This window comes from Phyllostomus hastatus, unplaced genomic scaffold, assembly GCF_019186645.2.
Source record: "Phyllostomus hastatus isolate PE091 unplaced genomic scaffold, TTU_PhHast_1.1 phas_scaffold_78, whole genome shotgun sequence".
Lineage (NCBI taxonomy): Eukaryota > Metazoa > Chordata > Mammalia > Chiroptera > Phyllostomidae > Phyllostomus > Phyllostomus hastatus.
This window is the reverse complement of record NW_025334041.1, coordinates 94,189,062-94,214,330: the sequence shown is the minus strand read 5'-3', so window position 1 is coordinate 94,214,330 and position 25,269 is coordinate 94,189,062. Positions and strand designations below refer to the sequence as shown.

General features: G+C 35.6%; 1 protein-coding gene across 6 annotated transcripts in view; it reads left to right on the top strand.

Annotated features, from left to right (window-relative positions):
• The first annotated feature begins 1,954 nt into the window (after nt 1-1,954).
• The window catches only part of PAPOLG (poly(A) polymerase gamma), a 31,505-nt gene continuing 8,190 nt past the window's right edge, over nt 1,955-25,269 (top strand). For 5 of the 6 annotated variants that reach the window (XM_045827995.1, XM_045827994.1, XM_045827993.1 and 2 more), the window contains exons 1-13: nt 1,955-2,199; nt 4,980-5,141; nt 6,644-6,710; nt 12,067-12,148; nt 12,371-12,480; nt 13,500-13,553; nt 15,585-15,696; nt 18,725-18,814; nt 20,942-21,080; nt 21,912-21,984; nt 22,731-22,851; nt 23,200-23,284; nt 23,687-23,740. In XM_045827995.1, the coding sequence (XP_045683951.1) occupies nt 2,183-2,199; nt 4,980-5,141; nt 6,644-6,710; nt 12,067-12,148; nt 12,371-12,480; nt 13,500-13,553; nt 15,585-15,696; nt 18,725-18,814; nt 20,942-21,080; nt 21,912-21,984; nt 22,731-22,851; nt 23,200-23,284; nt 23,687-23,740 (1,166 nt within the window). In that variant the 5' untranslated portion in view covers nt 1,955-2,182. Of the gene's footprint in view, nt 2,200-4,979; nt 5,142-6,452; nt 6,548-6,643; nt 6,711-12,066; nt 12,149-12,370; nt 12,481-13,499; nt 13,554-15,584; nt 15,697-18,724; nt 18,815-20,941; nt 21,081-21,911; nt 21,985-22,730; nt 22,852-23,199; nt 23,285-23,686; nt 23,741-25,269 lie in introns of those variants that run through there. The other variant, XM_045827997.1, reaches the window with a different exon arrangement.

The following is a 25,269-nucleotide window of genomic DNA, read 5'->3' as shown; positions in this document are numbered from 1 at the left end:
ATTTACTGCCATGGAAAGACATTTATGATTTTTAGGTTAAAAAAAAAAACAGGGAGCAGACCAATATGTACAGTATGATCCTCTTTTTAAAAATTTTTTTTTTTAAAAACAATAAAAACAAACCCTCTGGTATGGGCTTACATACAGTTTGGGGTATATTGAAAACATTCTAGAAGAATAGATACCCAACTCTCAATAATGGTTTCCTGAGGAATAATAAAATGATGAAAGGTCCATACAGATTTCCACTTTTTTTTACAAGCATGGGTTAATTTAGTAATTGGAAAATTTTAGCTAAAAAAAAGTACAGCTACAATGTTAACACCCCCAACAGAAAAAGGAAAACATGTTTTTCCTTGAAACAAAGTGTTCTTACTGAAATGGGGGTTGGGGACTGGCGGTCCACCCCAGGTAGATAAATAAAAAGAAGAAAATTGGGAAGAAAACAACTAAAAACAATACTTTGACACCATCTTAAACATTGGGGAGGAAGAGACACAGGACATCCAAATTGTCTTTATCTGCCAGCTCAGAAGAATGAGTGACTCATTGTAAAAAACTAAGTGTTAGAAAATAAAATGCTATTTCTTCAGATTCATATGTTTATACATACTCTTCTCATTTTATTCTCATGCAACCCTACTATCTTCATTTTACAGACGAGGAAAGAGCTTATTAAGGTTAATTTTCCCGAGGTTACAAAACTAGTAAGGTAGCAAAACTAGAACTCAAATTTGGGTCTCCCTCACCCTGAAGCCAGTGCTAGCTACTCCTCTGTGCTGCCTGGAATAGGTTTTGCCTTCTCCCTATCACCTGCACCCAATCACTACTCCCAAATCTTGCTAGTTTGGAAAGCATCTCTTCCCCCAAGTTTAGGCAGCTCTCTTTAGGTCTCCCTAAATCCCCTGACTCCATATGTATCACAGACCATAATGCAGTCTGATGATCTCTGTATATGGTTTTTCTCCTTCACTGGACTGTGAACTCTTGAGAGCAGCAATTCAGTACCACCTGTGCCTGGCACATAGTAGGTGCTTTAGTTCTGCAACAGAAGGGTATCACTTATATTTGTTTCCTTACAAAACTCTGAACTTCATAAGATTAAAGACTACATCTGGTTTTATGCACCATTAAATCACTGGAGCCTAACACAGGCTTGGCACAGTTAGGCTTTCAAAAAAATAAAGATTTTTGAATAAATAAATAATTCTATAAGTAATCTTCTCTATTTACTGTGACTCTAAGTCACATTCCAAGAAAAAGCAACTTCTTGACATACTTTTTCTTGTAATGATTTAGTATTTCACATTATTTCTACACTTCAACACTTTAAAATGCATCATTATTTTCCCGTGTTTGTTCTTACACTCACATGGAACATGATCTCCAGTATTTGGGAGTGAAATTCTGATTCTGCCTTACATTTATCCTCCTATTGCAAACTGCTAGCGATTCCTGTCAACCTCCCTCACTTAACTGCCAAAGTCCTGAAAGTCCTGAATGGAGGGGGGAGGGAGGTACTTAGAGGTAAACAATTAGCCTCCATTTACAAACTTGCTTTTCCCTGGGGTAATTGCAAAGTTACAAGTTCCTGGACGTGAACCTTTCCTGGCAAAATCTCCTCGAGTGGATTGACGGATGACTACGATTAAATATATGAAATAACAAAACACTTAAAACAGTATTTGCTGGGCAAAGTTCTGCTTTTTTAAAAAATATATGATGCAGAGACTCTCATTAAAGGAACAAGAAAAACATATTCCAAATTACCTTCCAAGCAGTTTGCCCGGATTGAGTCCCACAAACAGACCAGACACTCTATCCGATTAGCGTTTGCAGCCTGAGTTCTAGCCCCTGTGGGCGGGGCCATGAGTCTCCCGCGACCTAAGGGAGGGGGAGGGATCAGGGGCGGGCCCAGGCCGCCAGGGGCGGGGCCGCGAGGGCGAGGGGCAGGCTGGGAAGAGGCGCCATATTGGCGTCGGCCGCGCTGTATTGTCATAAATAGAGCCGGTTATGTGGTGTTTTCACCACTCGGTTGGCTGCCTCGGCCGTAGTGAGTGAGAAAGTGAGCGAGCAAGCGAGTTACAAGCGACCGGAGGAAAGTGGAGAGGGAGAGAAGGGAAGAGCAATAACGGGACTCCACAGCGAGAGACGCTCGCCGGTGAGGGAGACGCAGGGAGCGATGAAAGAAACGTCTGCGTAAGTGGTGGGGGGCGGCGGTTGAGGGTGAGGTGGTGAGGGGTGGGCTGAGGTGGTCGGCCCGGGACTTCGTTTCCGTGCTCTGTCCCAGGCTCGCCCGAGTGGTCTTTTCCCCTGCTCCGGTCCGGTCGGCAAGGATACCTCCCCTACACCCAGCGGCTCACCTGGCTACCCCCTCCACAGTCGGGGACTCCAGGAGTCGCCATCTGCTTTCAGCTGTCCCGCATCCGAGGACGCCCCTAGACAAGGGTGCGGCGGGAGGGAGGCGAGTGTGTCGGTGGGGAGAAACTGTCGGTCACTCTCCTGCCCCCCAAGTACTGTCTGAACTGGTCTCTTCTGCCTGCATTGGCGCAAATGCCATCCCCCTACTTCCCCCTCCTCCCTTCCGGACCGCTGTCTCCAGGTCTTCAAGAGTGAATGACCTATCCCAGCCCGTTTCTCTGTTATAAAAGCTGTGGTCTTTTCGCCCTCCCCAGCCCTCCCCACCTGCCCATAACATACCTATGGGTCTATACCGCCTGCTCACACTTCGATAAGTCACAAACGGTTTCAGTGCTTGGCGGAAGATTTTGTTGTACCTCATTACATTTTGGCTTATTAGGAAATAATAGGGAAAATGCAAAGAAAAACATAAGCATCACTCGTGTAAACAACATTCATCTCCCTAAAGCATAACATTGTGTGTGCAGACACGTATCTTTATTTAAAAGAAATCAGTCCAAATACATCTGAAGAATTCTCCTACTTTCTAATCTTGTCACATTCGCCTCTCTCCCCAGAGTTCCCCACGGTCCTGAATCTGATGGTTATTGCTGCATGTTGTTTTAGTGCTGTTACTACGTACTGTGTATATGCCCATAATAACTGGCATTGTTTTTGAGCTTGATATAATCAGTATCACACTTGTCATTCTGCAGCTTCTTTAGTGCAGTATAGTATCTCTGAGCTTTGTCCATGTTAGTATTTTTAACTCGAGTTATTAAATCATGTTAACTACTGTATTGTATTCCATTGTAGGGATACACCCTAATATAGTTATTTTCCTGTTAGTGACTATTTTGTTTCTGGTTTTTAATGTTACAGTGTGGCAGTGAACATTCTACATGTCTTCTTGTACACTTGTACTGCAATTGCTCTAGCATGTTATCCTGTAAGTGAAATTTATGGATTGAAGGGCATGTGGAATTCTGTTGCTCGCTATTTCCCCTCCTGTCCAGAGGATGGAGGTTCAGAAATACAGACTGGGACTTTTAGTGCTAGTAGGAACTTCAATAGCCAACTTTTTCAGCATACATATAAAAAACTGGGACCCGCGATTGTGATTAGTGTCAGAACTGAAGTAGTTCTAGAAGGAAGAATGGAATGGTGGAAAGATCTTGGGTTTTGGAGTTCAGATTTTGACTCCTGTCTTTCTCGATCTCGGGTGCATACCTGTAAAGTGGCACTCAGGGTTATTAAGGGTAATTGAGTGATCATATATAATTAGTCTCTTTCATCCATTTACCATACGCATATAAACACACACAAACTATACCAAAACACCTCTCTAGCTGACTTAGAGGTAAAAGAGCTAAATCTTTTAAAAAGAAATTACAGCATGAAATAAGTAATTGAAATTTTGTTTATTCTACAGCAAAATAAATACCAGAAAGAAATTAAAGTCACTAGTATTATTGTTTCCCTTTTGTTTCTTTGAGTCATTTCTGAAGGTATATAGACTGTTTTATCTTTCACTTGATTCTCCCTATCTAAAGAAAATTTTAAGTAAAAAGCATGTAATAAGCCAATGTTTTGACCAATCACTGTTGTTGTGTTTTTGTGTGTTATTGTTTGCAGGGCTAATTTTTTCATTTAAAAGACTGTTCTTTGAGGTTACATTCTTACTGTAGGTGTTAATGGTCCTTCATGAAAGGATGGCTAAGATAGGTGATAGGGTTAGTTGATGATTGTGGTGTTTGTTTTTATTCTCCTTTTTTAGCATAATTAAAAGTTTTACCAACCCATGTTGGTCCCAAATTTTATTTTGAAATTATTAGTCTGTGTAAATCCAAAATCTCAGATACTCGATTGTGCTGTATTCAAGACTATGATTCCCTGATGGCTTGGATCTTTTCAAGGGTAGCTTATATCTTGTAAGGGTTGTCATTTAGTGTAAAGAATTTGATAGTTATTCAGTGTGAAAATGGTTTAGGTACCAGTCTAAATGAAGGAACAATTACAATCAACAAAATGTTAGGACTATAAACTCTGAGTCAAGCAAAGGATGTTAATTTAGGTATCTCAAAGAAAAATCTAGTTGTGATTTCTTTTTTAAAGAATATTTCACAAGGACCTTCATGTGGGATGTTTTTATTTCTTTCCTGAAGGGGGGGGAAACATTGTTTTTACTTAGAGTTTTCTTCCAAGTGGCTGACTGTTTTTCAGAGATTGAATCTAGATGGTACTTAAGTCTGTAGGGTATAGTGGAGGTGGCCCTGGCCCAGTTCCCATTCAGGCTCCTTGCATTTGGCTGAGTTGGTGTTGGCACAGTTGCCCCAATGCCAACACATGCTGCTTTTGGCTTGAAAAGACACCCTAACCATTAAAGATGAAGACAGTATGAATAGCCTTTCATCAATATAAACACAAAATAACCCCTTTTTCTTAAAAAAAAAAAATGCCTGCTCTGTTAGGACTAATAAGTAAACTTTTAAGGTAGCTAAATTGAGTGGATTGAGATTCAGTGTATCAGTATGATATGATGGTTTAAATTTTTCCTGCCATTTCATTGTCTTGAACAGAAACACTGTGCTGGACAGCCAGCGTCAACAAAAACATTATGGAATCACCTCTCCAATTAGTTTGGCATGTCCTAAAGAAATTGATCACATTTACACACAGAAATTAATTGATGCCATGAAACCATTTGGAGTGTTTGAAGATGAGGAAGAATTGAACCACAGGTATGTCACTTAAAAATGTAAAATGTTTTATAGTATGTTACTTAATCATTAATTCTACAAACATGTATCAGGTACCTACTGTGTCCCTGCCTAGAAATTTAAAAGAAGGAAGAAATGAAAAGAAATATTGGCCCTCCTGGAGCTTACATTTTAGGTGGTTAGGGAAGGAGACAGACAATTAGACAAATAAGTAAAATAAATACATGTGATGAATGCTGCTGAGAAAAAAGTAGTGCTGAGTAAAATAAAGCTGGAAATAGAGGTTGTCAGTGAAGGCTTCATTGACAACTCAGGGAAAATCTGAAGGTAAGGGATGGAACTATCTGGATAGTTGAGGGAAGAGCATTCTAGGCAGAAGGCTTGAGGAGAGTATACCTGTTTTGTTTAAGGAATATGTAGCAAGGCAGCTTGGGTGTCTGAAGCAGAGTAAGTAAGTAAGCAGGGGAATATGGGCTTAAAGAAAGTGAGGTGGAAAGGTGTTTGGAGGGGAAGGTAACTTAGGACATTGTAAGCCATTGAAGAAGTTTTGGCTTTTACTCTGCATGAAATGGAAAGCTGTTAGGGTTTTGACGAGAAAATTGACATGATTTACTCATGCTTTAACAGTCTCTCTGGCTCCTATATTGAGAATAGTCTGAAGAGGGATCAAGTCTAAACTGAGGAAACTAGGTAGAAGGATATTCTAATAATCCAGGGAGGAAATGATGGTGGTCGGATCTAGGGGGATGGCACTGGCCGTGATGAGAAGTAGTAGAATTTTGGATATGTTTTAAAGATAGGGTTGTGTGATGATTGTGAAATGTGCACACGTGAGCGAGAGGGAAGGGTCGGGGCGGGCATGATGATCAAGGATGGTGCCAAGGTTTTTGGTCTCAGCACTTCAAAGGATGGAATTTCATTACCTGGGGAAAGCTGAGGAAAAAGCAAGTTTAGACAGAGCCAGGAATTCAGATTTTTGTGTTATCTTTGAGATACCTAATTCTACTTCTTTTTTTAATGTGATTTGGATATGCCATTGAGTGCAAATTTGTTTTAATATCAAATTGCTTTTATTAAGAACATTATTTCATAAAAATCAGGCAGTAATTAATTTACTTATTTTAATTATCCAAAGATGTATGGCTTTCAGTGAGAGAATGCAAATCTTTTATTACCACATTGAATTGATTTTATTCCATAGTAAGGCCCAAAAAGTTGGCTTTTGCCACCTTATTAAAGGTAGCTTTGATTTTACTAGGCTTTTTGAATTTTGAAAATAGCTCAAAGACCAAAATACTATTATCACATTTATCGTCTCTTTGGAACTCTTAGGGACCTAAGAATGCCAAAGAGATGTGCCATGTATCAACAGATGTGATCGCATTAACATGTGTATAATATGCTTTTACCCTAACAACAACACAAAGGTACTGCCTATATGTTTAATTACTTTTTAAAGTATTGTCTCTGTCTGTCTGTCTGTCTGTTTGTTTTAATCTAAAGCATGGTATTTTTTATTATAGGCTGGTTGTTCTTGGTAAATTGAACAATTTAGTAAAAGAATGGATTTCCGATGTTAGTGAGAGTAAGGTAAGACTTCAAACTACAATGAATTCCTAGTTTCGTTACATCCTGGTCTTTAGTCTCTGTAATAAGATGCAGGAGTTGAGAATAATAAACTGGCTCTTTGTTATACTTGTTAATAAATTGGTCTAGAGTCTAGACAGTTAAGTCTTTTAAAAAAATGAGAATTTACCCCAGAGGTAGCCATTGTATAGCTAAAATTTCACACAAATGTTTTGCAAGACTCATAGTAGTGAGACTTAAATATCAAGAGATTTTACTTAAAAAGCCAGATTTCAGACTTCTTGTGAAATTCCAGGTCTGGCAATACTAGGCCTGCCTTTGTAGAAGGCAGGAAGAGGCTTGAATGGAATTGGGCTCCTGCCCTCCAGGAATGCCTGGCAATTTCCAGCATTCCCTGCCTTCTCTGAAGCAGCAACTGTCATTTATCTATCAGATTCTGTGTTTGTTATGGCTACCCCTAATTTGCATACCTGCCTGGCCCCGAGACAGGAGTTTACAAACCCTTATTTATAATTGTACATGTTTTTCTCCTATGGTAGCTTAGCTATTTTTCTTCTGAAATTGATTACATTTTTCTTGCTTTCTTAGAGTATTTTTAATGTAATTGAATTTTTATTTGAGAATCATCACTATGATTATTTTACTTGCTGTACTAAAATGAGGTAGGACATGTTCAACTGGGTGATACTATTTACCCCCTAAGAGGCCCAAACGGTTGTATTTTAATTTTTTGTTTGTTTTTTATAGTTTTCCCATCTTGCCCTTAACAGACATCAGCTGTGAGTTAATGTCTCAAAGCAGTCAGTGCATCTCTCTGCAAACTCCCTTTCTAGTCCTTAATCTGCACAGGTTTAGAAATTACATAAACACCTGTTAGTCTTCTTTTCTTTACAACTTTTATTCTTTCTAAACCTATGATACATATTTAAAATTGGTTCTTTTAAACAACACCATGAATAAGGTTGTGAAGACTGCTTAAGTCTCTAGTCACTGAGTTTAAATAAATGGTCTTTATACTGTTTACTTTTGCTGCCATATAAATACTGGCTTATTTCTGAGCTCTCAGCAGAGTTAGCAATAGTTGAAGTTTTCAGATAAGTTAATTCTGATCAGTTTAAGTGCTAGTTATGAGTAATTAAATTGATGTTAGTTTCTCTGCTACTAGGTGATCACCTCCTTAAAAAAGAGACATGTCTCATTCACCTGCAGAATCCCAGGACAGGGCTTAGGTATTGAATAAATAAAATATTAGGGAAACCTGTTGTCCCCCTCTAATCAGTCATAATTACAATGGATGTGCAAACCAGATACCCAACTTGATAGAATAATTTTGTTAAGTCAGAGTAACAAGGTTTCTAACTTCTTGCATATGGTCTTTATGTCAACTATTGTGACTATGCAGCAGTCTTTGCTCCCATCCCCATTCAAGGATATGTTCAAGATAAGTAATGTGATTGTTTGCAAAGAATTAGATTAATATGTTGAGAGGTGCACCTGATTTTCTTAATGTAGGGTTTCTTTGCACTTTAAGGAAATATCCAATAGAATTCTGTTCCAAAGCCAAAGGTTGTTTTTTTTTTAATTAATAAAATTTAAAAATTGCTTTTTATTACGTTTTAATTACTCTAGTGCTTTAATCTGCAAGAACCAGTAGCTGGTTTTTATTTCATTTCTAGACATAAAACCATTGTTAAAAACTTGAAACTTTGCCACAATGTGGCTTTTTTCTTTTTTTTTTAGCTTTTTTCTAAAGCAAAGTAAATAAAATATCTAATTTTAAAAAGTTCAAATTTTTTAAAAGATTTATTTATTTACTTTTAGAGAGGGAAGGGAAGGAGAAAGAGAGAGAAACATGAATGTACGGTTGCTGCAGGCTGTGGCTTGCAACCCTGGCATGTGCCCTGGCTGGGAATCAAACCTGCGATGCTTTGGTTCGCAGCCCGTGCTCAATCCACTGAGCTACACCAGCCAGGGCTTAAATTGGTATTAACATCTTCCATTGCATGGATAAGGTGATTGGTCATTTTCTGTATCAGTTATAATTCCCTTTCAGTTAGGCATGTTTTAGTTTGTAATCTGAAGGACTTGAGTTAGATAAAAGATAATTTGAATATTCTACACACAATTGAGATATTTAAACTTTAAACAGTCTAGGACTACAAATCAAATCATTTTCTTTTTAATCTATTTTTTAAATGTTTTTATTTTGTGTGTGTGTAAAGTATATTTATTTACATTGTCTCATTTGAAACAACAGCCCTTTGAGAAGACTAAAGTTGTAAAAACCTACTTCCTATTTTTCCTGTCTCACAATATTTTTAAGGTTGATCCTACATAATATAGTATAATTAAGAGCTAAATTTGGTGCTAATACTCATCCCAGTTTAATAAAGAAACCGAAGCTCAAAGAGGTTAAATTACTTTAAAAAGAAAGGAAACATGTAGGGAAATGAGGAGTAAACCTGTATTTTGAACAATAGACTTAACCATTACATTTATTATTTCATTTAATTATTGTAACAAGTCCACAGAAGAGATTTCCAATGACCTGTAGTCTTTTGTTTGTGTAATGTCACTTGTTCATCTTTTTCTGACTAGCTCCATATTTGATTCTAACGATGCTGCCTTCTCTCCCATTGGCTTCTATTGCATATTGCATTCTCCTGGTTTTCCGTCTTATTCCTTGATGTTTCTACTCAATCTCCTTCATGAACTGTTCTCCCTTTTCCCATATTTTAAGCGACCCTACTCCCCTAGCTTTTATCCTTGGCTGTCTTCTTTCTCGTGTATATCACCTCTTACTATTTCAGTGTTGATGGTTTCAAAAACAGGATCTTTTTTTTTTTTTTTAATTTTATTTATTTCCAAAGAGAGGGAAGGGAGGGAAAGAAACATCAGTGTGTGGTTGCTTCTTGTGTGCCCCCAACTGAGGACCTGGCCTGCAACCTAAGCATGTGCCTTTACTGGGAATCAACCAATGACCCTTTGGTTCACAGGCCAGCACTCAGTCTCACTGAACCACAGCAGCCAGGGCCCAAAACAGTATCTTTAAACCTGATCGCTTCCCAGAATTCATGCATGTGTATTCAACCATCTACAAGCTTGCTTGCTTGCTTTTTTAACCTTTTTTTTGTATTTTTTTCTATTACCATTTATCCCCTTTATATCCCTCTTCTCCCACCCCCTGCAGTCACCAGACTGTTGTCCATGTCTATGAGTTCTTTTTGTTTTTAGCTCAATCCCTCCACCCCTTACTCCTCTCCCCACCCAGAGCTTGTCATCCTGCTCTATATCTGTGGGTCTGTCTCTGTTTTGCTTTTTTAGTTTGTTCATTAGATAACATACATGAGTAGAATCATATGGTATTTGTCTTTGACTGGCTTAGTTCACTTAGCATAATGTTCTTCAGGTCCATCCATGCTGCCACAAAGAGTAAAATTTTCTTTTTTATGGCTAAGTAGTATTTTTTGTTGTTGTTGACATTATTACAGATGTCCTCATTTCCCCTGCTCCTTTGCCCACCTTCACCCACCTGCTACCCTCCCTTTTCCTCTGGCTATCACCACACTTGTCTATGTCTGTGAGTTATGCATCTGTGTTTTTTGGCTAATGCCTTCATCTTTCATTATCTGCTCCTCCCCTCTTCTTCCCTGACAGCTGGCAGTCTGTTCCATGTTTCACAAATCATTTTAGTTAATATGTTTATGGCAAAAATATTTTATTCTCTAATTTGGTGTATGACTTTCTCATAAATCACATAAGAATCATATTCAAAGTAGGAAGATATGAAGGAGGTAGGTAAACTAAAAGGTCCTGGCTTCTCTATCCTTTTGATTCACCTTAATCATCAATGAACTTACCAGCTCTTTTCTGGCTAGAAAATTATTTGTGATACTTTTGAAACATTAATATACATTAAGAAGAGGAATTAACAAACACTATCCTATTATATATATTTTTATTCAAGTTAATTGACAAATATTATTCTTCACAACTTGCATAGGCCATTGTGAGGAATAAAAGAAGTTGGAATCACAGTCTTCATCTTCCAAGGAATTTAAATATAGTTGAGGAGATAGTACTTACACACAGGAAAAGAAAGGTCACTAAGTATGGTATAAAATAGGTTAAAGATAACAGTAGAGGAGCACTGAGAGGAAATAAAGAGCTCATTATGGAGAGGGAGATAGAGAACGCTTCATGAAAGAGGTGGAACTTAAAGAGAACTTTGAAAAATAGATGGAATTGAGAGACCCAGAAAGGATGGGCAAGCATTCAAGACAGGGAAAATAGCAAATGCAATGGGAAGATGACCAGATTATGTGATGTGTTAACGGTTGGAGCTTCAGAAGGGAAGAATTGGAGACAAGGCAAGAAAGATTCTTAGGAGTACAGTGTGGAAATCCTTAGGATACAAGGATGCTTACCTCAGTAGTCAGGGAAGACTGCATTGGCATTGGCAAGTTTTGAGTAGAAGTGTTATTACAGAGTAATTTAAGAACATCAGTCAGTGAATTTTATACAAAATAGAGTAAGGGAAAGTAAAGACTAAGTGCCCTTAGGAGGATAGTTTTATGATACTATTAGATAGCCTAGAATTGGTTCAGTAGTTGAATAGAAAGGAGATGACAAAAATACAAACTAAGAATTGTAAGCCAAGAAGAAGAATGACTATAGGTATGGGCAGAAAGGGAAATGAGGAACAGAAATAAAGAAATCAGGAGGGATACCTGGTTTATCATAGAATTTTTTGCTTGTTTTAGGCATGGATATTGAATTGGATCAAGAATATTCAAGTGAAAATACCTGATGGACAGTTAGAATTGGCTCTAGAGAGAGGTGAAAAGTAGCATTATAATTCCAGTACAATCAAAAGTATGTTAAAGTTGTTATATTAGCTCTCATAAGGAAATATGTCAAGATGACCTTTTTTTTTTTTTACAGAAAGTTTGCTGAGCTAGAATTGAGAAATTAAGTATATCTGTCACAAAAACCAAAAGGGCAGGTGGGATTAGTCAAGAGTATGATGATGTAGAGAGCCAAAAGTGCTTGTGTTTGGTAAAGGTCTTGTGACTCTTGAGAGTGCTGGAGCCGAAGACAGGCTACTAGAGGGGACAACTAGGGTCTAGTGATAAAAAGCATTTTCTTAAGATAGAGATGAGTGAATGTGTAATGGACATGAATTTGTTTTGTCTTCCCTCTATGGATATCTTTAGTACTTTAGGCTGTAACCAAAAGAGCTCTGAATTTTTACAAATCTCAACAAAGTTGACAAATATAACATATATCTGTAGCACTTAGCCAGTTTTTTGCTAAGTAATTTGAACAATTGAATGGCTTTTGTTTAATTTTATTTTAGAATCTCCCGCCTTCTGTTGTGGCTACTGTTGGTGGTAAAATTTTCACATTTGGTTCCTACAGGCTTGGAGTACACACCAAAGGTAATTGCTTTTCTGTGTTCTACTGATTAGAACTTTCAATAACAAACTTTTATTTGTTCATAATTTAAAATTACAGAAGAAAAATTCCCCTTATCCCACTACTGAGAGCTAATTATTGTTAACATTTTTCTATATTCATTATAACTTTATTGTACATATGTTTGTATGTACTTAACAAAAATATAATACACTCGTCTTGATAAGAAATACTTTCATTTGCAGGAGCTGACATTGATGCACTTTGTGTAGCTCCAAGACATGTGGAGAGATCTGATTTTTTTCAGTCTTTTTTTGAAAAATTGAAGCATCAAGATGGCATTAGAAATTTAAGAGTAAGTATCCTCTGGTAGTTAATATTTTGAGCTTGTTAACAAATAGCTCTAAAAGCTAAGGCTTATGATTGTTGAGGTATTTCTTAAGAAGTTGCTATATCTTTTTAAAATAATGTAGAATGATTGAGAACAGGGGCTTTATAGTATTACATATCTGGATTTGAATCTAGAAATCTACCGCATATTAGCCTTTAGATTTTTGGTCAAGTTACCTATTATATCTGAGCCTATTTGCTTATTTGCAAAATGGAGATGGGATAATAACATTTTTATAAGGTTTTTTGATGATTGATGAGATAATTTACACATAAATAAAGTTCATTTAGTATTGAATAGTAACTCTTTTTATGTGTTTATCTAGCCATTCATTCAGCAAATAAAATTTCAGTACCAGTGATTCATCATATATTGGCCTTAGTCCCACAGATACAATGGTGAACAGGACAGTTTATGGGAGGGAGAGACTGGAGAACTAACTGAATGAATACTTTTGATACAATCTGAGGTGCTAGGATCAGATGAAGTTCAAAGGATCTTCCTTATTTGGGTGTCTGGGAATGGAGAAAGAGATTAAAAATTTGCTAGGTTGAGGGATTAAGGAAAACACAGAAAGACATTTCTACTAAATCCAAACTATATTGACTTATTTTTTTATAGGTCATTATGAGTTCTTACTGTATTTTAATTTCTGACAGTAGCACTCTTTGTAAATTGTCAGTTTTCAATTTAATTTCAACAAATAGTAAGTATTCAGGTGATAGCAGTTCTGCCTGCCAGTTTACAATGTATATTTTTAGGAGGAGAATAAGTTAGATAACAACTGTCATAGACATTTTGTGTATCTTAAACAACAGTCACAAACGTAGAAGTCCTTACGTAGAATGTGAGACTAAGAACATTTTCACTTTTTCTGTTGAGTTAAAATACAGTTTGGGTGCAAAGGTATTCATATTATTGGCAATTAGGAAGGATGTAGAAGGGATTATACCTTATGTATAGATAATTGTTTTCTTTTTTAGGCTGTAGAAGATGCCTTTGTACCTGTTATAAAATTTGAATTTGATGGAATTGAAGTAAGTGTTCTTAATATTTTTTCTGGCTTTATAGTTGAACTACTTAACCCATAAGTGATTTTTTTTTAGTTTTTTTTTTATCAGAGTTAATTATTTTAAAGAATCAAAAAGCTTTTAAATAATCCCTTACCTTCCTCTCCCCTGTATTTGCTGACTTCTCATGGAAAATGAACCGACTTCCATTCCTACCCCATTCTTCTCATTCCCATAATTTCCTAACGTAGTTAAAATTTTGCTTGGAACAGTATTTAGTGTTTACATTATTATGATCTTATAAATAATGTTTGAAACTGAGCACCAAGTGTCTAGTTTACCATTTTTTTCTGTGGCATTTTTTTGGGGTGGAGAGGTAATTGCTCTGTGATTTGTTTGCTTGGGCTTTAAACTTAAGACTAATTCAAAACCACCCTGTCCTTAGTTATCTAAATCTCCTGTAGAGAGATTTAGATTTTTCATGTATTCTGTAATCATCCTGAAAAAATACTTGTCTTCTTACCTACTTCAATCCACACTTAATATTCTCCATGACTAACATGCTATTATACAGCTGTCATCCTGACGTCTTTTTATTTTTATTTACTTTTTTTACTATCATCCTGGGATTTCTTTTAGCCTCTTTCTAGGGTTTACTTTATTGACTCTCATTTTAGTGGCACTCATCCACTAGCTTCCTGAGAAAGAGCACATGTTTTTGAGATCTTGCATGTTTGTTTAAAAATGTCTTCATCCTTTCCTCAAGCCAAACTGGTAGTTTGGCTGAGTATGGTGTCCCACATGGAAAATGATAGTTCTTGGAATTTTGAAGGTCTTGCTTCGTTGTCTTCTAGCTCCCATACTGTGTTGAGAAGTGTGATGCCATTCTGATTCCTCATCCTTTGTACCTGATCTGTTTTGTCTTTTTGGACGCTAATACGATTTTTTTTCTAGTCTTCACAGTTGTAAAGTTCATGGTAGTATACATTAGTCTGTGTCTTTTCAGTCAAATATGCTAGTTATTCAGTAGTCCTCTTTCAACCTAGGAACTCCTTCCGTTCTTGGAAATTTTATTGACTTCTTTTGGATTTCCTGCCTTTGTTCCTCTTTCCTTTCTGGGGCTAATATTTGTATGTTGGACCTCCAGAATGGCCACCCCCCCCCCCCCCTTTTTTATTCATCTTTTCTCTTCCATTTACTGGCCACATCTGCTTTTTGTGATTTTCTCATCTTCTAAACTTTCTATTTTGTTTTCCATTTCTATGGAAATTATATTTTTAATTTCTAAGAATATTTTTTTATTCTCTAAATATTTTTATTTATATATGTATTTATTTACAGCTTTCTCTCCTTATTTCCTGGTTACAATATTTTTTTACCTTTGCTTTTTTAGATCTGCTGAGTCTGTTACCGCTTGCCCACCTACTTTCCAGCTTTCATAATATTTGCTTTTGTCTTGTATTTTTCTTTGTCCTAGTGGATTATGTCTTTAGAAACAAAATAAAACTACAAAAACAAAAAAATTTTGCTGGTATTTTAGAGGGGCCAAGAGGGGGTGAATGTAAATGTGTGTTGGATCTGCCATCTTTATCTATAACAGGGATATCAAACTCATGTTCACTGGGGGCCACATTAGCCTCGAGGTTGCCTTCAAAGGGCCGAATGTAATTTCAGCTCCTCAGCAGTTAAAGAGTAGTTACATTTATACAGTCCTAAAATTATTTTGGCCCTTTGAAGGCAACCATGAGGCTAATGTGGCCCCCGGTCAAAATGAGTTTGACACCCCTGATGAAATTCACTCATTAGGTTTTTAATTTTTTTTTGTTAATGCTTAGCATATATGTTCAAATTAAAATGCTTTCTCTTAATTTGGAGATTTAATTGCCTTCACAAAACTTTTTGATTTCCCGTGTGAGATTCCTACATAGCCTTTTGGAGTTTTGGTAGAAACTCTGAAACTAGTAATTACAGCTTTTTACATTTTTGAAGTGGGGAGGGAGAATGGACTAGAAGGAGAAAAAATTAATATTTTTCTCTTCTTTTTGCATCTTTCCAAAGATCGATCTAGTCTTTGCAAGACTGGCAATACAAACCATATCAGATAATTTAGATCTAAGAGACGACTCTCGACTGAGAAGCCTTGATATAAGGTGTATTCGCAGCCTAAATGGTAAGCTTCTAAAAAGACATCTGAGCTACCTGCCTGAAGAAGTTTAACAAATAGAGATCTTTTAGCAGAATTTTAATGAACTTTTTAAGAGATTGAACTAATTCAGTTTAAAAATTGTCATTTTCTTTATACAAGTAATCTGATCACATTTAAGCATCTTTAAAAGAAATTTGTTTGAATATTGTTTGTGTTTGTAGTAGTGGTTCTCAAACGTGTTGGTCTCAGGACCTTTTTATACTCTAAAATTTTATTGAGGATCCCCAAAGATCTTTTTACATGGGTTATATCTAATGTTGACCATTTAACGTGCTCAGTATTTACTGTATCAGAAGTAACTGAGAAAATTTAAAAATGTTTATTAGTATTAGTTCATTTTAAAATAACAGTAGTAAATCCATTATAAGTGAATATAAATATGTTTTTTAGGAGCAATGGGGTTTTTTTTGCATTTTTGCAAATTTTTTGATATTTGACTTAATAGAAGACAGCTAGATTTTTCATATCTGCCTTTACAGTCAGTCTCTTAAGGTATTTTGTTTTGATTGAAGCACAGGAAGAGAATATGGCCTCTTAAAGATATATAATTGGAATAGGGAGGAGTATTTTAATAGACTTTTCAGATAACTGTGAATATTATTTGATATTACACTAAAACTTGACCAGTGACAGTTTTTTTTTCTTTCCTATAGCTTTATTGTGGTCTAATTATATACTGTAAAATTTATCATTATTAGATGTACAATTTAACAGGGGTGTTAAACTCATTTTCACCAGGGGCCACATCAGCCTCGTAGTTGCCTTCAAAGGGCTGAATGTAATTTTAGGACTGTGTAACTGTAACTACTCCTTAACTAGGGGCAAGGAGCTTGGCTTTGCCACTGGGTAGAAACAAGGTGCCAGGCTGGATAAAACAAGGTGGAGGGCCAGATTTGGCCCACAGGCCTTGCATTTTCCACCTGTGATTTAGTAGTCTTTAGTATATTCAGAATTTTGCAGGACAGTTCAATTTTAGAACATTTTCATCATCCTCAAAAGATCCTTCATACCTATTTGCAGTCACTCCCCTTTTCAAACCCCAGTCCCAGACAACCACTAAAATACTTTCTATTTCTATAGATTTGCCTTTTCTGGACATTTCATATAAATTATATCATACAATATGTGGTCTTTTGTGTCTGGCTTTTTTCACTTAGCATAATGTTTGTGAAATTCATCTATGTTTGTAGCATATATCAGTAGCTTGTTCCTTTTTATTGCTGAGTAAAAGTGATCTTTTTTTAATGGTTAGTTAGAATATTGAACCTAAATTCATATCCTATCATATGAGTTAACTTTTTATACTCTATTACACTAAAAATCCATTGGTCTGTCTGATTCTTTGACTGAATCTATTACAGCCATGCATGATTTTGTACTGTCATGCCTTGATCATTTAGAAAATACTGGTTTGCAAAGTTATTTGGCTCTTCTAAATATTAATTCACATTTCATTATAAAATATTTAAAAAATCACATTCATTAATATCATCACCGATTTTCATTAGAAAAGTTTTTTTATTCCTGTGTTGATGAATTTAGAAAAGTCTTTATGTATTAGAATGACAAGATTACAGGAGCAGATACTAGTTGTCCAAAATTTACTTGGAAGCTCAAATTTATTATAGTCAGCAAAGCTTTGTCATTTGTTTTCCTCGGTGCAAGACTGACTTTGTTTTGTTTTTAGAAAATATCTGCTAAATATGTAAGTATGAATAACCATAGTTTGTCTGTCAGTCATTTCAAGTAAAACTGGTATTTCTTGAAGAAAGCGGGTAGTTGAAGTTACCTCAGACATGTTCATGTATCTGCACAAGTTTCTTTTCCTATCTTCTAACTGCAAATATTATTGTCTGCTTAGTACAATGGTGCCACAGCTTTGGTACCACTGCTCTGGTACCAGCAGTTTTACTCACCACTGCGTTTGCACTATACTATCAGTGCAAATGTTAACACAGTGAAACAAGCAAAGAAAGCCTTAGTGTAATTATAATAATATTGTGCTGGCCAGAAAGTTCATTTGTTGTTTTTTTTTCTGTAAGATTGCTCTTGTAGCATTTAGTTGTCTTTAACTTTATTTGAAACAATTTTGTTAAATTATACTGTAACAACTGTCATATCAGTGTGCATTTAAGGAAAAAAATTATCAAAATTGGTGGATTTTTGTGTATTCATTTTAGTATTGAAGATGGAAGAAAATATATGCAACATTTTTGGCATTATGCTTTATTTCAAGAAAGGTTAAAACACAGCTAGAATGCAAATAAAGATTTGTGCGCTGTATGGAGAAGGTGCTGTGACTAATTGAACATGTCAGAAGTGGTTTACAAAGTTTTGTGCTGGACATTTCTTGCTGGATGATGCTCCATGGTTGGGTAGATAAGTTGAAGTTGATGGCGATCAAATCTCAACATTAATTGAGAACAGTCAACATTCTACCATGAGAGAGATAGCTGACATACTCAAGATGTCCAAAGCAAAAAAGTTATTGGTGAAAATGAAAAATGTGTCTTTTATTTTATGGAAAAAAAACTGAATGAACTGTTTGGCCAACCCAGTAGGTTTGACATAACAGATTCCCAGAGGTCCACTGACTGTACTTTGAGAATTACTGGTTTATAATACCTATTGTTTAAGTGAATCATTGTGTTTTGCTGTACTTTCAGAGTGCAACAGTAAGCCACAGTGTTTGTGGATAAGATTTTCATTAAAGCAATAACACTTTTATAACTTGGAGTCATTTGATTAACAGTGAAGACGTGTGGAAGAAAGCTGATAGACCCATCTCTTATTTTAGTGTTGGATGTGCTTTTGAATTCTTTAAAAGCAGAGCGATTTTTCATATGTAATTGCTAAATTTTGAAGACAGAAAACAAATCCTGACATTTTATTATGTTTGATATTTTTAGCACTTGAGGGTCTGGAGGTTAGAAAGACATTTAACTAACTGTTTTTGTTGCATAATAAAAAATAAATGCTTTATCTTTTTCAGGCTGTAGAGTTACTGATGAAATTTTGCATTTAGTGCCAAATAAAGAAACTTTTAGACTCACCCTACGAGCAGTCAAATTATGGGCAAAACGTAAGTATCCCAACTCTTTTATGTTTGATAAAATCATAATTTTCAGTTGCTAATGATAGAAGCATACATAAAAACCCCAGAGTATATTGATACTGAGGGATTGAGATCCAATAAGATTTGGAGAAGCTGTTTCTTTTTCAGGTGCAGTGGTTATGGTGCCATAATGTGTGGCTTTACCTCCTTGTCCCTTGGGTAAAAACTGAAAAGCCCCTGACTTTCATCTTAGATTTCAGCGAGGCAGTCAGAATGAGGTAGGACTTGAACAGTGCAACCCTCTCTGGTCTGAGCTGTCTATGGGCAGGACCATCTTACTTATCTTTGTCTCCCCATCACCAGCAAAGTTTATAGTAGGTATTTAGTAAATTTATTAAATGAAGAGTGCACAGTGATAGTTTTAACTTGTTTTTACATTATAATACTCTTCTAATAAAATCTGGAAGGAACTACACTAGTTTGTATGTATAGGACATAGTTGATAGTCCAGTTCTGAGCTGGCACAGCACATTTGTATTATTTGTAACTACTTATTTGTATTATTTCAGTAGTACTGTACTTCTGGCACCAGGTTTTATATACTCTTAAATGGTGCTCTCCAATAAAACTTCCTGTGATGATGGAAATGTTTCCTATCTGTGCTGTCCAGTGCAGTAACCATGTGGCTACCCTTGAAACATACAAGTGAGGAATGAAATTTTTAAATTTTATTTAATATTAATTAATTTAAATTCAGAATTAAGTAACACCTAAGAGAAATGAAAAGATATGTTCACACAAAAACTTAAACACAAATGTTCATAGCAACATTATTCGTAATAGTCAAAGAGGAATAACCCTATGTTCATAAATGGATAAACAGATGAACCAAAAGTGGTATATTCATAATATGAAGTATTATTAGGCAATAAAAAAGGAATGAAGTATTGATATATGTTACGCCATACACGAACATAGAAACCATTATGTTGAGTGAAAGAAGCCATTCATAAAAAACACAATTTGTACAATTTCACTTATATGAAATGTCCAAAATAGGCAAATCTGTAGAGACAGAAAGTAGATTACAGGTTGCCTAGGTTTGGGAGGATTTAGGGGGTTGGGGGGAGTTATAAGAGGGCTCTGACTGTTAAAGGTTTCTTTTGGGGATGATGAAAATGTTCCAGAATTGATTGTAGTAATGGTTGCACAATTAAAAGCCATTGAATTTTATACTTCAAATTGATGAATCTTATGGTGTGTAAATGATTTCTCAGTAAAAGCTGTTACAAAAAAAGAAAAAAAAAATAGCCATATGTAACTCGTGCCTACCATTGCACTAGATAGTGCACATCTAAGAAGACCTTAAGTAAGCAGAATTTGTCCTTTGGCTCAGTTGTATAGTCGGGGTAAAGTTATTTGCATTGAAAAGATATCACAATTTGTCTTTTGCTACAGATTAAATTAAATACCACGTTTTGTTAATTCTTAGCTGCGTATTTTTCACATTTAACATCTGAAATTGATAGTTTGTATTTTTCTTTTGGTTAATGAGATATAAAATCATGCTATATTTTGTAATTGAAAGGATCTTAGATTTTATAAAACATGGTAATGCATTTTTATAGACTGGTGTAAGAAACAATTATACAAGAAATAAGTAGTATCAATGGTGTGCTGTACTTTATGGTGAAGATCCAAATTATACAAAATACTATAGTCCCCAACTTTATATTTGATTTTAAAATGCCCATGAATATGACTACTAATGAAATGTTTATTCTTCCCTGCTTATACCCTCCAGTTATCTTGCCTCCTTCTTTTCATTTCTTTCTCAACCATAAATACTGAAGTGTGGGAGATCCCAATGTTATGTTGGAGGAGCCCAGTTGGGCAGTCAGAACTGAGGCAGGGAACCGGGAGTTGTATTGGAGAAAAGAGTGGTGGTGGGGGAGGGGGTGGTAAGGTGAGCAGCTTCTGGTTTTCTAAAAAGACTGTGGGCCTAGCCTGAAGGTCTGCTTGTTGACTGTATTATTTGTATAGGAGAAAGGATATCTAATCACAGGCTTAAGAAGGAAGTAATCTTGTTCTTTATGATTGAATGGCATGGAGAGTGGATCTTAACAATAGTTAACACGTATATTAATTTTTTAGGACGTGGTATTTATTCCAACATGCTTGGATTCCTTGGTGGTGTCTCTTGGGCAATGCTGGTTGCAAGAACTTGCCAATTATATCCAAATGCAGCAGCTTCTACTTTAGTTCATAAGTTCTTTTTAGTTTTTTCTAAGTGGTAAGTATTCATATGCATACTTTCACTATTTACTAACCTCTGCCTACATGTAAATTTGTTTGGAAATTTAAAAACTATGCATAGACTTTTTCTGTTGTCTTACTCTTTTTTTTAATTAGAAGTTTAAGCCCTGGTTGGTGTAGCTCAGTGGATTGAGTGTTGGCCTGCAAACCAAAAGGTCACAAATTCAATTCCCAGTCAGAGCACATGCTTGGGTTGAGGGCCAGGTCCCCATTTGGAGGCATGCAAGAGGCAACTGCCTGCCCTCTCTCCCTCCCTTCCCTTCTCTCTAAAAATAAATAAATAAATAAATAATCAATCTTTTAAAAAATTTTAAGTATCCAATTTGAGGCAATGATGACACCAGATGGCACTTTCTGGCAGTCTGTAAATGTGCACCTTTAGCTTGAGAGTGGTCACAATACTAGTCAATTAGTAGCTATGCTGAGGTGGTTGAAGATCTCATACATAAAATGGAGATGATAATCATATCTACTGCATGGATTTTTTAGGAGTATTTTCAGTAAATCTTAGTTGTTGCTGTTATTATCAGAGTAAATCCATGAAAGTAAATGAAAAGGAAGGGAAAAATTCAGACTTGAATTAGATGCAGCTAATTGGCAAAGCAATATTTGCCCTTTGAGAATAAGAATACTGCTTTAAAATAAGCAGCCTTTATCTTTGTTACTTTCTTCCCTTTCCCATTTTTTTAAATAGCAAATACCCTAGACATTTGCTGTTTGAAATTTGGAACAAAGTCTAATGATTTTAACATTTTGTGTAGTTGCTGAAGTGAGGTCCTATGTGAGTTAATTTTCTTATTCATGTTAGGGAATGGCCAAATCCTGTGCTGCTAAAGCAACCAGAAGAAAGCAATTTGAATTTGCCTGTTTGGGATCCTCGGGTATGTGACGTATTATAAAGTTTCATTAAATCTTTTATGGAAAGGATGATTCTCTAAATTATAGTCTAATGATAATTGCTCTTGTGTGCTCATCTTCTATTTAACTGTAGTCCTTTCCTGCCTCTGCTGTGTTTTTTTGGTGCAGATGATGTGTTTCTCCAATGATAATCCAAATGTTATGTCATTAAAAATCACCCATATAAAACTAGATGAGTGGGTGTCGCAACCAAAATGTCATAATCCATTGTTAAAAACTGTCTTACAAATAGTTTCTAATAATAAAGTACTAAACTGTATAAAAGATTTACTTTGCATTGCAATTTAAAGCAGATTTCATTATTTCTAGATAGCATAACTCTCACTCGCCTTGCATTTTAATTTGCTTTTAGAGTAAGTGCTCATTTCTCTGAGTAACATAGGGGAAGTCGTCCATTGAGTAGATGCAGAAAGAGTATTGAGAACCATTGGACCTTTTTGCAGCTATGATACTATATCCTTGTTCTAAAAGATCATTGTTTATAAGATGTACCATCAGTTTAACAGCTTTTCAGGGGAAAAATTAACTTCTGCAGAATTTTCTTTGACTGTCAGTCACATTTGACTTCAGAAATAAATGTAGTTGGGGAATGGAAATATACTTCTTAGAAATGGGGAAAGGTAGTATCAAATTTATATGTCATATTCTTCGGACTTTTGGGGAAATGAAGCAGGAGAATAGATCAGTTATTTTGTTTCTAATTTCACAGGTAAATCCATCAGATAGGTATCATCTCATGCCCATAATCACCCCTGCCTACCCACAACAGAATTCTACATATAATGTGTCCACATCAACTCGAACAGTAATGGTAGAAGAATTTAAACAAGGTAAACCTGTTGGTTCTATTGCCCTTTATATATTCCCCTCTTTTTGGTTGACAGCAGTGTAATTCTATATTGCAGTTCTTAAAATTCTTTCAAATGTGTATTTTTTCAGTAGTTGGTTTTCCAGAATATATGATAATATTAAGGCCAAAAATGGAGCCAGCCCAAGCTGGTTGAAATTGATATTTGTGTTCTTAAAAAGAACATAATAAATGTATATTTCTTTTACCCAAGAATTTGGTGGGGTAAAAGGTTTGGGGGTAGGATAATACAGTAATACAGGAGCTAATAATATGGTCAGTGTTCAAAATCAGTCTCTCTGTCTGTCTGTCTCTCCCATTTTAAACTTAGGTCTTGCAGTCACAGGTGAAATTCTTCAAGGGAAATCAGATTGGTCCAAACTACTTGAGCCACCAAATTTTTTTCAAAAGTACAGGTATTTCAATTTTTTCATTTTGTGTGTGTGTGTATGTGTAAAGAAGAATATTAAACTTAGAAAGTTACTATATGATAGGTGAAAGTTGTCACTTATATTTCAAATAAGGTAGAGAATAGGTTAACAGAAATCCTATGTGATGAGATAGTGTCTATATTATAATAGTAAATGCCCCACTGTTAGTAATGGTTTTTTGGGTTTTTTTAGTGAATAATTTTTTAATTGTGGGATCTGGAATTAATTTTGTAAAAATCAGAGAATGTTTTGATTTTTATAAACTATGTGCCTTCATTAGTGCTTTTGTTCATTGAGAGAGAAAAGGAAAAATTAATGATAGAAAAGCAGATGCAAACAATATTGATGGCTTTTTTTTCCCTGATTGTTTCCGAAAATTCTTCATAGACATTATATAGTATTGACTGCCAGTGCATCAACAGAAGAAAACCATCTGGAGTGGTAAGACTTATATTTCAAGTTCTCTACCTACTATATGGTAATAACATTTATATGGTGCTTTACCTTTCATTTATAAAACATTTTCTCTATTTTCAAAGTTAATATATCTTAATGATGACTGTTGTACATGACCATGGAGCATCAGTGTCTAAGAAATGCCATCAAATTAATGTTTCAGAATCAAAAGTGACATAAGATAATATGTGAACAGATCTTAGCCTTTTGTCACTTCTCAAAGTCAGTTTTTTTTTCCAGCAATCAATTTTCTTAATGATGCCTTTTTGTCATCTTATTTATTCATTTTTAGAGGGGAGAGAAGATACATCACTGTGATAGAGAATCATCAGTTGATTGGTTGCCTTTTGCACACTCCCCCAATTGGGGACCTGACCCACAACTCAGGCATGTGCCCTGGCAGATAATTGAATAGGCAACCTTTTGGTTCTCAGGCTGATGCTTAATCATGGAGCCATACCAACCAGGGCTTATGTATTCTTTTAATTTAGGACATAATGGCATGAAAGTTTTCAGAATTTTAAGTTTCTGTCAACAGAGGAGATATTTTGGTCAAGGAGCAGTACATTCTTTCTAGTGCATGTAAATATATTTCTGTTCCCTCTAGTGTATTGACATCCATAGCTCCATCAGGCAGAGGCTGTTAGGCCACCAGAAAAGATTGTGCTTTCCTCAAGTCTGACTGCTGGAAAAGGAGAACAGAACAATATTGTCTTTTGTTTCAAGGGTTTAATGCTATTTCATTGATAATTAAAGGGACCCTGAAAAGAAACCTTTCATTAAAACAGAGTTTTTTATTTGTCTGGACCAGGGGTCAGGAAACTATGGTCTGGGCCAAATCCAGCCTGCTATCTCTTTTTATAAATACAGTTTTATTGGAACATAGTCACACCCACTGATTTATATATTGTCTATGGCTGCTTTCCTGCTCCAAGGCAGAATCATACAGTTGCAACAGAAACAATGGCCCACAGAGCCTAAAACATTTATTATCTGGCCCTTAACCAGCAAGTTTGCCAGTCTCTCATTTAGATTACTCTAAGGAATAATTCAGTGTGTTGTATATCTGCTGTTGAAGCACACAAAGTTAAAATGTGTAAGCTTTTACTAGTGTTTAAAAAATGTAAAAATGTTCTTATAGTTATTCTAATTCATAAAATCATTAGTATGATAACTGACAGCAGTCACATTTCTTAAGTGAGATGGAAAAGTTGCAGAAGTCTGATGAAATTTTTGATATTTTAGTAGTATATGATCTGATTTTAGTGACTTCTTAAATGCAGTATCTTTTATCATTTTGTGAAAATAAGAGCATGTGTATTTCATAAATTGAGTGCCAGTTATTAGGTTTTGGAGTCACATTATTTAATCATATCTTAGCCTTAAGGTTTAAACATAAAATTTGAAGGTGGAAGATTTAGAGACAGATGAACCATGTTCAAATTATGACTATTTTATGGTCTTTACATGCAGCTATTTTAGATCAGGGATGCGTTAAATAGGTCAGTTCTTTT